The sequence below is a fragment of the Mobula hypostoma genome, chromosome 2 (assembly GCF_963921235.1).
Source record: "Mobula hypostoma chromosome 2, sMobHyp1.1, whole genome shotgun sequence".
Classification (NCBI taxonomy): domain Eukaryota; kingdom Metazoa; phylum Chordata; class Chondrichthyes; order Myliobatiformes; family Myliobatidae; genus Mobula; species Mobula hypostoma.
Window position 1 is genome coordinate 109,889,471 of NC_086098.1, and position 12,960 is coordinate 109,902,430.

The window sequence follows — 12,960 nt, forward strand, 5'->3', positions numbered from 1 at the left end:
CTTGCCGTAGAGGGAGTACAAAGAAAGTTCACCAGATTGATTCCTGGGATGGCAGGACTTTCATATGATGAAAGATTGGATCAACTAGGCTTATACTCATTAGAATTTAGAAGATTGAGGGGGGATCTTATTGAAACATATAAAATCCTAAAGGGATTGGACAGGCTAGATGCAGGAAGATTGTTCCCGATGTTGGGGAAGTCCAGAACGAGGGGTCACAGTTTGAGGATAAAGAGGAATCCTTTTAGGACCGAGATGAGGAAAAACTTCTTCACACAGAGAGTGGTGAATCTGTGGAATTCTCTGCCACAGGAAACAGTTGAGGCCAGTTCATTGGCTATATTTAAGAGGGAGTTAGATATGGCCCTTGTTGCTAAAGGGATCAGGGGGTATGGAGAGAATGCAGGTACAGGGTTCTGAGTTGGATGATCAGCCATGATCATACTGAATGGCGGTGCAGGCTCGAAGGGCCGAATGGCCTACTCCTGCACCTATTTTCTATGTTTCTATGTTTAAGTAGAGGCACTGCCATGTTTTCTTCATAATGGACATTACTTGCTGGACCCAGGACAGATCCTCTGAAGTGATAACACCAAGGAATTTAAAGTTGTTGACCCTCTCCAACTCTGATCCCCTGATGTGGACTGGCTCATGAATTTCTGGGTTTCTCCTACTGAAGTCATTAATCATCTCCTTGGTCTTGCTGACATTGAGCAAGAGGTTGTTGTGTCAACACTTATCCAGATTTTCAAACTCTCTGTCATATGCTGATTCTGTGGAAAGGTTCTCCATAATTCCACTTCTATCAATTTTTTCTTCTCCTGACTACTTAATGCAAATTATACCTTAGCTCTTGTGATTAGTAAGGAAATCTAATTTGACAAGTTCTAATTCAAGCCAATTTTTGTACAGCAGTAAACTTTAGCATTTTATCATTGTTTGAAGCATTTTAAGTACTACAGCAGTAAACATTATTTTACCACATTGCGGTAATAAATAGTCAAAGCATTATATAGAAGTCGACCAACTAAAACACTCTCATGGGTATTAATCCACTTTTATTTGACCTACAGGGTTTGCAACAGAGATGAGGCAAGGGTCCCTGAACAGACATAAGTCTTGGGATCTGATGATGTAATTCTGATTACAGATTATACTGGTGCATGGTGCTCCAGGGGCAGCTTGTGCCAGGCAACTGCAGAATCGGCTCAGAATAATGTTTTTTACAAGTCTGGAGGAGTAAGAAAGTTGTTAGTAATTTGTGTAAGATTAACAGCATGTAAAGGAGTCCCGATACCCTATTAAATTATTGAGTTGTCTGTTAAGCAGCCTAGGCAATATATTCATGTGTCAAAATGACGCACAAACTCTAATCTCTCTAAATTGTGATGATTGATTCCTTGTTTTTCATCTTTGATTCTCTGAAACAGAGTGAACAAACAGCTCTACATCGGGCAGCTGTTGTGGGCAACACAGAGGTTATCTCGGCACTAATTCTTGAGGGATGTTCTCTAGACCGGCAGGATAAGGTGAGGAATACTTCATAAATTATTTGGTGTTTTACCATTCTTAAGAATTGTGTCCAAAATGAACAATTCACCGGCGGTTGACAATAAATGGAGTCTCACTCAGTGAGGGCATCAGCTGTTTTGGAAAATGGCTAAATCATGTGGTATACAAGTGCAGACTCTGGAAAAGTTTCATTTTACATCAAAATGTAGAATATTTGATGTTGATGCCCCAAGTGTTCCATTGTTCCACAGATATCCCTTTAAAATATAGTATTCTAGATTCATAACTAATAGTCAAAGTTTACCTCCAAGAAGAGATATCAGAATCAAAATCAGGTTTATTATTACTGACGTACAGAATGTACGTTGTGAAATTTGTTGGTACGTGGCAGCAGTACAGTGCAATACATAACTATACAATCAATTCTTATATATCATAAGTAGTGCAAAAGGAGAGCAAAAATAGTTGTGGTAATTGGTTTACTGTGCATTCAGAAATCTGATGGAGGAGAAGAAACAGGTCCTGAAATATTGTGTGTGTATCTTTAGGTTCCTGTACCATCTCTCTGGTAGTAATGAGAAGAGGGCATGTCCTGGGTGGTTGGGGTCTTTAATGATGGATGTTGCTTTTATGAGACATAGCCTTTGGAAGATGTCCTCGGTGGTGGAAAGGCCATGATGGAGTGGACTGAATTTACAAACTTCTGCAGCTTTTTCTGATCATATGCAGTGGCCCCTGCATACCTGACAAGAGATGCAACCAGTTAGATGAGAACTCATGTGGTCATTCAGTGGAATTAACATCATCTGCTATCCGATTATCAAGGTCATATGAATCCACGTGGACCAGAATTTAAGTTGAAGCTGTCACATAATTGCCATGCTTACTTCACCACCAGTTCAAAATGAAGAGTCTCTTCTGACATTGTGAGAGCATCTTCACCACACAGCCTGAATTTCAGTTTAAAATACTCACCACTTTGCTGTCAGGGTAATACAAAATGGGCAATTTTAGCGATGCCCACAGCCAGAAGTAAAAATCAAATTAAAAAGAAAAGTATCAAATATTTTTCATGTTTTCTTCTTTAAGATAAATATGAGGGTAACCTTAACTGTACAAGTATTTGCCCCCAGTCTGTGGCATGTTCTGTATCGCTGACCCTTTTCTGTCGATGTTCTGTCTCAGGATGGTAACACTGCTCTGCACGAAGCCAGCTGGCATGGATTCAGTCACTCTGTCAAGCTCTTGGTCAAAGCAGGAGGAAATGTTCATGCAAAGAATCAGGTTAGGAGGAAGTATTGCATTTTGGAAGACTTTATATTTTTTTAAATTAATTATTCCAATAGACTGTGTAATGGATTGATTGTGACACTCACTACACGCTGGAGGAACTCAGCAGGTCGGGCAGCATCCGTGGAAAAGATCGGTAGACGTTTCGGGCCGGAACCCTTCATCAGGACTGTAGAGGGAAGGGGCAGAGGCCCTATAAAGAAGGTGGGGGGAGGGTGGGAAGGAGAAGGCTGGTAGGTTCCAGGTGAAAAACCAGTAAGGGGAAAGATAAAGGGGTGGGGGAGGGGAAGCAGGGAGGGGATAGGGAGGAAAGGTGAAGAAGGAATAGGGGAAAACACAATGTGTAGTAGAAGGAGGCGGAACCATGAGGGAGGTGATAGGCAGCTGGGGGAGGGGGCAGAGTGAAATAGGGATAGAGGAAGAGAGGGGGAGGGAATTACCAGAAGTTGGAGAATTCTATGTTCATACCAAGGGGCTGGAGACTACCTAGACAGTATATGAAGTGTTTCTCCTCCAATCTGAGTTTAGCCTCATCATGGCAGTAGAGGAGGCCATGTATGGACATATCTGAATGTCCTCCATTTCCCGCACTTCTGCCTCACCCCACCCTCCCGCCACTACAACAGGGACAGAGTTCCCCTTGTCCTCACCTACCACCCCACCAGCCTCCGGATCCAGCACATTATCCTCCGCAACTTCTGCCACCTTCAACAGGACCCCACCACTAAGCACATCTTTCCCTCTCCACCCCTCTCCACTTTCCGCAGGGATCGGTCCCTCCGCGACTCCCTGGTCCACACGTCCCTCCCCACTGATCTCCCACCCAGCACTTATCCCTGTAAGCGCAAGTGCTACACCTGTCCCTACACCTCCTCTCTTGCCACCATTCAGGACCCCAAACAGTCCTTCCTCATCTATTGCATCCGGTGCTCCCGGTGTGGCCTCCTCTACATCGGTGAAACCCGACACAGATTGGGGGACCGCTTCATCGAGCACCTCCGCTCCGTCCGCCACAACAGACAGGATCTCCCTGTAGCCACCTACTTCAACTTTGCTTCCCACTCCCATTCAGATATGTCCGTACATGGCCTCCTCTACTGCCATGATGAGGCTAAACTCAGATTGGAGGAGCAACACCTCATATACTGTCTAGGTAGTCTCCAGCCCCTTGGTATGAACATAGAATTCTGGTAATTCCCTCCCCCTCCCTTCCTCTATCCCTATTTCACTCTGCCCCCTCCTCCAGCTGCCTATCACCTCCCTCATGGTTCCGCCTCCTTCTACTACCCATTGTGTTTTCCCCTATTTCTTCTTCACCTTTCCTGCCTATCACCTCCCCGCTTCCCTTCCCCCACCCCTTTATCTTTCCCCTTACTGGTTTTTCACCTGGAACCTACCAGCCTTCTCCTTCCCACCCTCCCCCCACCTTCTTTATAGGGCCTCTGCCCCTTCCCTCTACAGTCCTGATGAAGGGTTCCGGCCTGAAACGTCCACCGATCTTTTCCACGGATGCTGCCCAACCTGCTGAGTCTTTCCAGCGTATTGTGAGTGTTGCTTTGACCCCAGCATCTGCAGATTATTTTGTGTAACAGATTGATTGTGACCGCTGGTGCACTACACATATTAATATGGGTAAAATCAGGAGAGACGTGGGATGGGCAGCTAACAAATGTTTACTCTATTTCACAAAGCCCAACTCTACCTATGATGTCTTACAGGGAGTGATTTATTTAAAATATTATCCTTCAACAGTTAACTTGTAGTGTCTTCTAATTCTTGCAGGAAAAAATTCCAGGTAAAAGGACTTAGAAGTTTTCACACTAACACAGATAATTGTTTCTTCAAGTTGAGTTTCGTATAGTTCTGCATATTTGCACAAAAATGAAGTTCAAAGGAAAATTTAAGCCTTACAGGTTCATGTTCCAGAAAATGACCTATCTTTTAAAATTGTATTATCTTATAGATACCAATCAATGAACTGATTTATGAGAAAGAAGATCATTTCTAAACGAACAGTCTTGTTAGCCCAGAAACATTGCTTTTCCCCATCATGTACCAAGTAACTATATAATTGTTGTATTTGCTTCCTCCATAATTTAACTAGTACATTCCCAGTAATAACAACTTGCTGCATTAAATTTCTCCATAACCACTCTATATATTCTAATGGTAGTTACCTCAAGCCTGTACCATTTGGTTAATGAGTCTTGCAGATCCAAAGTCAAACTTTTCTAATTTCACAACTTTGAACAATTCAATCAAAGCATCTGATAATTTTTTGTCACTATGCATAATTGTACCTGTTGCTGTTTTAGTAAATCTGCTTTATGCATTTTCTAAAATGTTAGTAACACTTCAGCTGGAGCTTAATTGGTGTTCCATAAAGGTTTGTATAACTTGCTGGCTTTTGCTATGTTACATTGTAATAACATTAGGGTACTGAGATCCTGTGTATAGCCTGTGTTATAATCCTTCATTGCAATTCTCTGCTGAATATTTGAAAAGTAAAAGTGGCTGCTTCTCATGACTAGGTTGTGGTTTATTTCACTTTGACAGCTCCAGTGTTTCCATCGTTACTATTCAATTCTCGGACCTACTTAAAAAAACTGATATGATGGCCTCTCTTTTAATGCAAGGATCCCACATACTAAATTAACCACCTTTTCTACTTATTCTCCCAAATTTAGGTATTTGAAAATTTAAACAACATCATTCAAAGTTAAAGTAAAACTTATTATAAAAATGTATTATTATTATTAAAATTTATTATGTTACCAAATGCTATCTTGGAGATTTATTTTCTTGCAAGTATTTATAGGAAAATAAAAAAGTACAATAGAATTTATGAAAAATTAAGGATAAGACTGATGCAACAAAAGTGTAAAAGAACACAAACTTGTGCAAATTAACAATAAATAAATAAAGAAACAAACAATTAAATTTTTAAAAGATACTAAAAACATGAGTTGTAAAGTCCTTGAAGGTGAGTCTGTAGGTGTGGGATCGGTTCAGAGTGGTGGTGAATTAAGTTATCCATGCCCGTTCAGGAGTCTGATGGTTGCAGGGTAATATCTGTTCCTGAATCCAGTCATCTGGGTCCTAAGGCTGCTGTACCTCCTTCCCAATGGCAGTGGCAAAACTCTCACCATCGTTGAGCTCATTTACATGGAGCCCTGCCACGACAAAACAGCATCCATCATCAAGGATCCCTTCCATCCAGGCCAGGCACTTATTGTGACAGGGCTCCACGTAGATGTGCTCAATGGTGGTGCGGCTTTTGCCTGTGATGAGCTGGGCTGCATCCACCACTTTCTGTAGACTTTTCTGCTTTCTCCATTTCTAATAAGCGTGCAATAGTCTGTTACACTGCTGGACCAGAGAACTGGATTAACTTTCAGACAAGCAAACATTGAGAGGCACTTAATTGAGATGGAGCTTGCTCCAGCCCACTTCCCAACAACCATCAGGCAGGCAATCGATGTTAATGGCTTATAAAAGTAACAAGGAATGAAAAAAACACACACGTCTTCTTCTGTCTTTTTTTTCTAAATTCTCTTTACAGTCATGCATATTTTCTTTTCAGTTTTGTTTATTTTTAAAGGAATGCAACCTAAACGTCTGAGGCAAGAAGCAAACTGCTATAGACACTTGGTGATTGAGCAGTATCTGTAGAAGCAAAGGAACTGTTGACATTCTGGTCTAGTACCTGCATCACGAGTGAAAATGTAGAGGGGAGAGATCCAATCTAAAGAGAGGCGATAGATGGGACAATGTGAGGAAGGGGTTGATGTCCAGAATGGAGGGATAGAGCTAGGGGGGGAGATGGGTGATAGATAGTGACAGATGAGGAGAAAGAAGGTGGAGTCAGGTGGGACATAAGGAGGGTGGAGGTGAAACAGGCTGGAAGGTTGAGCAGAAACAAAAGGATGTAGGGATCTGATAAGTAAGGAAGGTAGTCAGAGGGTTGAAGGGTAAATGGAATGAAGCTGGGTGACCTCTCACAGTTGAGGTTGTACTAATAGTAGTAGACGCCAGGGGGAGAAAGAAAGGAGCACACTGTGGGTTAACTGAACGTGGACAATTCAGTGTTCATACAAGCGGGTAGTAGACCATGTAGGTGAAATACGAGTTGATTTTTTACTTATGTAGCATTTAAAATTTTTGATGTATTTGAGATTAATTGCTATGAAAAAGAGTTTATTTTTTTCATACACAAGCCTTAGCAGGTTTAACCTCTGTTAAGAATTGCATGCAACTGCTTGGCTACAATTAATAAACCAATATATGGGAAAGCAGAACTACATACTTTTAAAATGCGCTTAACAAAAAATCGCTCTCTTTAGTGACTTTTCAATCTTATATCTCAATCTTATATAAGGCGGGCAACATAGCTCTCCACTTGGCTTGTCAGAATGGCCATTCCCAGACCTGTCGTGTATTGTTACTGGGAGGATCTAGACCTGACATTAAGAACAGTGTAAGTGAGGATCTACTATTCTTTTAATATTTATATTTATTCATATTTAGAGATTTTTAAAAAAGAGAAGGCATCTTGCTATCATTCAAGACGTAATATTGGCTTATGTTCAGCCTGGCTTGAAATCTTTCTGTTTTGCAGATGGGAGACACATGTTTACATGTTGCAACACGCTATAATCATGTGGCTATTATTAGAATCCTCCTGAGTGCTTTCTGTTCTGTCAGTGAGAAGAATCAGGTCAGTGTGCAAGACTATGATCCCTGTACTCTATGTTGTCAATTATTGTAAGTCTAAAATATTAATAGGCTATTGACTGCCAGTAATAAAGTGAATAAGTTTAACATAAAGTATGACAGATTACTGTATTTCATATGTGTTACATTCAGAATTTTCATAGATATAAATATCAGATCAGTCAGTAAATACACTTATTTGAAAAGACAATTAAGTTTTAATTTATGTGCAGATACTTGCCAAAATGCAAAATAATAAGTTCAAATTTAACAGGTGCATTGCATATCTGCATTCCGCCCTCAGTTGTTCCAACAACGTAATCTTTTGATTTGCCAATCCAATTTCTTTTGATTTACGGAAACAAAAAAATTTAAACATGTCAATATTGGCACCGAAATGATGTGAACCAGCTTGCATATTCCAAATGGCAACAAGATGGGAAATAGGTCACACATTTGAAAAACTGGTAATATTTCACCTCAAGGCTACAAGTTCTTCCACTTGCACCATTGTGCTGCCCTACATTAAACATGTCAGGGGCTTTGTTGTAGTTCAGCTTTTCAGGCTGTTTAATGGAGGAATTACAAGCATATCCATTCCAGTCACCAGATTTAATCCAATCACTGATTTTGAAGATGCACATATTTGAAAGCACCCGACCCCACATCTGAGAGTATTGGATAAGGAAGCCTTTCTTGAACACATCTCTGGGTAGTGCATTAGATGAGCTAAATTTCGATGCTACTGTTTTGACACTTCCTCTATCTCAATCATTTAAAAAGAAATCATGTATACTCCTTACTAATGTTCTTGCTCTCTCACTTTACTCCTCAACAACAGGCTCTACGCTATTATTAGATTTTTATTCCATTTTTGGTCCTAAACTGACAAATAAATTGCAGAATTCTACTCTTGTGATTTCTTTGTTATAATTGGTATCTGTGATTGAACTCTATGAGTTTGTCTGAATGGATCTCTGATCATAGGCTGGAGACACACCCCTCCACCTTGCTGCTGCCCTCAACCACAAGAAAATAGCCAGACTCTTGCTGGAAGCAGGAGCAGATAGAAGCATTGTCAACAATGTGAGTATTGTTAACGCTATAACTCATGAAGTATTTGCGTTGTTGTATTTAGGTTGACATTAAAGAAACGGAGTGTTGACTTTCTTTTCTACAGAAATTAGCCATTGTTTACAGTGTTTTTAATCCAGCTCTGAAGCACTGTTCTTTTTAAAATAGCAAAGTGGATCTATAAGTGTTAAGTATCTCAGGTAATGATGAGTTTGAGTACAGAGAGGAAATTAAGAACCTGGTGGCACAGTGCGAAGACAATAATCTATCCCTCAACGTCAGCAAGACGAAGGAATTGGTTGTTGACTTCAGAAGGAGTAGCGGACCGCACGACCCAATTTACGTCGGTGGTACGCAAGTGGAACAGGTCAAAAGCTTTAAGTTTCTTGGGGTCAATATCACAAATGACCTCCTCTACTGCCATAATGAGGCTAAACTCAGGTTGGAGGAGCAACACCTCATATACTGTCTAGGTAGTCTCCAGCCCCTTGGTATGAACATAGAATTCTCCAACTTCCGGTAATTCCCTCCCCCTCCTTTCCTCTATCCCTATTTCACTCTGCCCCCTCCCCCAGCTGCCTATCACCTCCCTCATGGTTCTGCCTCCTTCTACTACCCATTGTTTTTTCCCCTATTCCTTCTTCACCTTTCCTGCCTATCACCTCCCTGCTTCACCTCCCCCACCCCCTTATCTTTCCCCTTACTGGTTTTTCACCTGGAACCTACCAGCCTTCTCCTTCCCACCCTCCCCCCACCTTCTTTATAGGGCCTCTGCCCCTTCCCTCTTCAGTCCTGACGAAGGGTTCCGGCCCGAAACGTCCACCGATCTTTTCCACGGATGCTGCCCGACCTGCTGAGTTCCTCCAGCGTGTAGTGAGTGTCACAATCAATCCATTACACAGTCTATTGGAATTGTTAATTTAAAAAAAATAAAGTCTTCCAAAATGCAATACTTCCTCCTAACCTGATTCTTTGCGTGAACATTTCCTCCTGCTTTGACCAAGAGCTTGACAGAGTGACTGAATCCATGCCAGCTGGCTTCGTGCAGAGCAGTGTTACCATCCTGACACAGAACATCGACAGAAAAGGGTCCGTTAATTGCAGTTCTCTTTCATTCCTCTAATTTCTGCTTTTGACCCTTTTCTGAAACCCACCTCATCACTTGTTTGTATTAACATAACTGTTCCCTATTCAAGTGCTGACTCAAGTGAGAGTACAGAGATTTACCAGGACATTGTCTGGATTTGAGGGCCTGCTTCTATGCTGTATGTCTTTGACTCTGTGACGTGCTTCTCTGAAACTTTCTCCTCTTTTCTATGCTACCGTTTTACATTCATCTTTACTCTCCTTCGTGATCTCAGATAAATGTCCCTAAGCTCCATTTAATATTTTGCTGTGATATCCTCTTTCTCATCTTCTGCATGGGAAGGCCCCTGATTTTCACTACTTTCAGTCTTGGTGCTTTTTCCTGCCTCCATCTTCCAAGCCCAGCACGTGTTTCACTGTCACCTGTGGCACCTGATTCACAAACAAGGCCCATCTCTGCTTATGTTTTTTTATAACTCCAATTACAGAGATTCATCTACCCTGCAGGAGAACATTTTCTGCCCCAAAATGTATACAAAAGTGCCTTTTCCACTAATATCTTCTTGACCCTCCTTCCCCTGTCCTGCTGTGAAGTGTGAAGAGGTCAAGAGTCCTTTGTCAATGAGATGGAAATGACTGAATCAGCGGCCTTTGCTTCTTCCCCCTCTTCTTGCTCCCCAGTCTGAACTAATTCCTCCATCTCCTTCCAAATCTGAACTTTATTCAGTTTCATGCCCCTTCTGAGCTCAGCTTTTCCTCAGAGGCATTGACTCCTCCATTAAACTTCAGGCTACTCATATTCCCTAACAGGCCTGTGGCAGCTGATTGCTTGGACAAAGGTTCTTTGATCTGACGTGCTCACTCTATTTCCAGAGTTGCTTTCTGACATGATGAAAGTTTCCATTATTTTCCATTTTTAGTTCAGACTTGCAGAATCTGCATTTTTTAAATTTTCATTCGCAGATTTTGCTCATGTTTCTTTCTCTGCTTCAAAATCTGTTCTGCATTTTAGTTGTCTACCTGCACTGTCCTTCCTCTGTAACACTGCATTTTGTATTTGTTTTCCCTTTTGTACCACCTCAATGCGCATACAGTATGCGTGGAATGATCTGTCTAGATGGCGTGCAAACAAAACTGTTTACTGTCTCGCATGTGACAATAAGAAACAATTGCCATTTGTTATATGAGAACCAACTCTAAACAGTACCATCCTTGCCATTTACTATTGTATCTTCAATGTCATCAGGCTAATCTTCTTGCACCCTCCCTGAGCCCATCTGCCGCATGAACATGCACCCTGACCTGGCTGGCATGAGTATTCTAATGTCCTTAATCCACTGTAAACTTAAGTTTTTCAAAACTCTGCTAATTGACTGACTATTCTCCTTGTTCACCTTTGCTGTATATGTATAAATTCAAACAATTACAATGTAACATTGTACAAGTAGGATATGGCAGTATTCAATCTTCAATATTATTCGTATACAATTATTCAGGAGAATTGTTCTAATTATGCAGAAGGCACCTATTTGAATGAAACATGCAAAAATATAAGCAAGAAAATACAATTTACAATTTAGAGCTAAACCTCAAAATAATGAGTGTATGTTGCAGTGACTATATTACACGTGAAGTATTATGCATGATGTAAGGAGGGATTGAGCAGCTCATTGGAGCATCAGCACTGTTGTCGTTTTCAATATTTGCATTTTGTGACATTGAACTTTAATTGATGGCAGTTCAAATGTTTTTCATAAAATATAACTGATGGCTCATTGCAATCCAGTTATTCTTCCTTGTTGTTTTACTAAAAATTGCTTTGGAAAATCCAACGCCAGTCAATGTGAGAACTCCAATGTCAGTCTGTTGAATTCTTTCTGCAGGCTGGTCTAACGGCACTGGAAGCAGCCAGAGAAAGCAACAGTCCTGAAGTAGCCCTCCTCCTCACCAAGGCACCACAGGTAAGGGCTCTCTAGTTCATGGAGTCATAGGATAGTAGAGCCATGGAAATGGGTGTTTTGGACCCATGTGTCCATGCCAACCAGTATTCTGATCTAAGCTGATCACATTTTTCTTCATTTGGCCCATATCCCTCTAATCTTCTCCTGTCCATGTCCTGCCAAGTGTGGTCACATTTGCCATGGGTAAATAGGGGAAATGGAAAATGTCACCATTTTGTGATGTTATTTTTTGTAGCTAGGAGGTAGTTATGTGGAACATTGAAATGAAATAGTTTAAGGGGCTGGAGCCTATTTCAACTTAATTTATCAGAAGCAAGTATTAGGATTGTGAAAGGTCTTGGCATGTTCTTTGTACTAGTATTTTTAGTTGGTACATATATTTGAGTGTTGCTCTGTTACATGGGTAGACTTTGACTTTTGACATTGGTTTGATAACATTAGTTGTGGTATTCTACATTCTGGAGTGGAAAAGGCAGCTATCCTCCAATATGGACAACAGATGATGTTTTTCACTCTAGATGTTGCTCCAGCCATTAGCAAGAAAATGGTGTGTTACTAGATTGGTACAATACAAGTTCAACTTTGTTGTTGAACTTTTTTCTTGGGATTGGAAAACCCTGTTGGACATCAGTAACATAAAATACTGCAAGTCCCATTTCATTGGTTCATTGGTTCATTGGCAGGACCGACACTGGGGTAGCTGCATGACCTCAGTTGTTGCCTGGACCAGGCCCACATGCCGTAGCATTGCCTGTTAGGAGAGGAGGCACTGGAGGGAGAGACAACAGCAGCACAGCGAGCGAGCTGGAAATGTCAGTCATGGTGGGGGGAGCTGGCCCCTCCCATCCCAGCTGCTCTCCAGTTTTCACTCAGTGGAAGATGAGCTGGATTACCTGTGGCTGACACAGTGCGAGATGAGGAGCTGCTGCATACTTGTTCTTGCAGAAACATGGCTCGAGACAACATCCATCAAAATTCAGGCCATGCCACTCAGGGACTTGAGCTAATACTTTTTTGACTGTATGTGCTGTGGTAACGGTATGGTGTGTGTGATTGTATGTATGGAGTTTTGCACCTCAGCCCCGGAGAAACGCTGTTTCACTTGGCTGTATACCTGTGTATGGTTGAATGATAATTAGGCTTGAGCTTGGACTTGTTTTGCTTTTATTTTTCTAGGTCCTCAGTTTCTGTCGTGGGAGAAGCATGAGGAAGAAGAGGGAGAAACTAAAGGAAGAACGTAGAGCCCAGTCTGTGCCTCGTGAAGAGTTGATCCAGAGTAAGGTACGTCAATAATTACTCGTTTAGTATATCTCTAACAAGTTGT

At 41.4% G+C, this 12,960-nt stretch overlaps 2 protein-coding genes across 15 annotated transcripts in view; one reads left to right on the forward strand and one right to left on the reverse strand.

Annotated features, from left to right (window-relative positions):
- ankrd6b (ankyrin repeat domain 6b) overlaps window positions 1-12,960 on the forward strand; it is a 198,001-nt gene that overhangs the window by 161,027 nt on the left and 24,014 nt on the right. For 13 of the 14 annotated variants that reach the window (XM_063040383.1, XM_063040384.1, XM_063040385.1 and 10 more), the window contains 7 exons: window positions 1,431-1,529; window positions 2,698-2,796; window positions 7,181-7,279; window positions 7,421-7,519; window positions 8,503-8,601; window positions 11,559-11,636; window positions 12,813-12,917. In XM_063040383.1, the coding sequence (XP_062896453.1) occupies window positions 1,431-1,529; window positions 2,698-2,796; window positions 7,181-7,279; window positions 7,421-7,519; window positions 8,503-8,601; window positions 11,559-11,636; window positions 12,813-12,917 (678 nt within the window). The remainder of the gene's footprint in view (window positions 1-1,430; window positions 1,530-2,697; window positions 2,797-7,180; window positions 7,280-7,420; window positions 7,520-8,502; window positions 8,602-11,558; window positions 11,637-12,812; window positions 12,918-12,960) is intronic. The other variant, XM_063040386.1, reaches the window with a different exon arrangement.
- The window catches only part of lyrm2 (LYR motif containing 2), a 52,227-nt gene continuing 41,326 nt past the window's right edge, over window positions 2,060-12,960 (reverse strand). Inside the window, exon 4 of the transcript XR_010017007.1 lies at window positions 2,060-2,255. The gene's annotated coding sequence lies outside the window, so the exon portion shown is untranslated. The remainder of the gene's footprint in view (window positions 2,256-12,960) is intronic.